This window comes from Aureococcus anophagefferens (genome assembly GCF_000186865.1).
Source record: "Aureococcus anophagefferens unplaced genomic scaffold AURANscaffold_2022, whole genome shotgun sequence".
Lineage (NCBI taxonomy): Eukaryota > Pelagophyceae > Pelagomonadales > Pelagomonadaceae > Aureococcus > Aureococcus anophagefferens.
In genome coordinates, this window is record NW_008706634.1 from 1 (window position 1) to 1,094 (window position 1,094).

The 1,094-nt window shown below is 73.3% G+C and overlaps 1 protein-coding gene across 1 annotated transcript; it reads left to right on the top strand.

The window, feature by feature from the left end:
• Nucleotides 1–373: 373 nt before the first annotated feature.
• On the top strand, nt 374–1,084 carry AURANDRAFT_69502 (hypothetical protein; the record flags this gene model as incomplete). The annotated part of the gene is made up of 1 exon (XM_009045272.1): nt 374–1,084. A coding segment is annotated over one exon (711 nt), but the record flags the coding sequence as incomplete, so codon positions are not given.
• Nucleotides 1,085–1,094: the final 10 nt, after the last annotated feature.

Sequence of the window (1,094 nt, forward strand, 5' to 3'; positions counted from 1 at the left end):
GTGTTTCTTCGAAGTTGTTCGCACCAAACGCCCCCTGGAACTAAGTTGGGCCCCTCGTCGGTCGCCCCCCACCGTTAACGGCCGTTCTCGTCATCCACGGGCTGCCCCGACGCGAACTAAGTTGCTCGCCTTCGACCGATGGTCTTTCCCGAGCGACTCGCAGCCGGGCCCAAGGCGCGACATGGTCCACAGACCGAGCGCCGCGCCAAGTCCTGGAACCGCTGCATCGCGCGTCCGAGCCCGGAGCGAGGCAAAGCCGTGACGTCAAAACTGCACGGCTTCGCTGCTCTTTGAACCGGTTAACTTTAGCTTAGATGTTGAGCGCTCTCCGGCCTCGATCGACCCGCAACCTATGGAGATGTTGGAGCAACAGGTTGTCCCGAATACGGCGCCGCCGGCGGCGCCGGCCGCTCCGCCGGAATCGCTCCCGGCGGAGCCGCCTGCGCTCGACCCCAAACCGGCGGCGGACCCGGCGCCGAGCAGCGAGGTCGTGACGCCCGAGGTCGTCGCCGCCGACAGCGACAGCGACGACGACCTCGAGCTCGAGGGCCTCATCGCCTGCCAGGAGACGACGTTCCACGAGGCGCCGCCGCCGCCGCGGTCGCCGAGCCCCGCGGGCCCCGACTACGCGGGCCTCGCGGACCTCAGCCGGGAGCGGCTCGCGTGTCGCGTCGCCGAGGCCGGCGGCGACGGCGCCGCGATCCGGACGTCCTGGGCCGTCGCCGCGCGGCCGGGCGTCGGCCGCGCCGCCGTGGCCTACACGACGACGGCGCCCTGCGGGCGCACCTTCGGGTCCTGCTGCGCGGACGACGTCCTCGAGTTCCTCGACCTCGCGCCGAAGAAGCGGAGGACGCCGCCGCGCGCCGAGCCGCGGCCGCCGCCGCCGGCGCCCAAGGCGCCCAAGCCGCGGGCCGCCGCGCCCACGCCCGCCGCCCCCCGGCCCGACGACGAGCCCGCGACGTACGACGGCGTCGTCTATCGGATGGGCGAGCGCGTCCGCGCGCGCTACAACCGCGGCTCCGTCGCCTACGGCGCGCTGGTCGCGCGCGTCTACCGCGAGGCCGACGGCCCGCTCTACGACCTCGTCTACGACG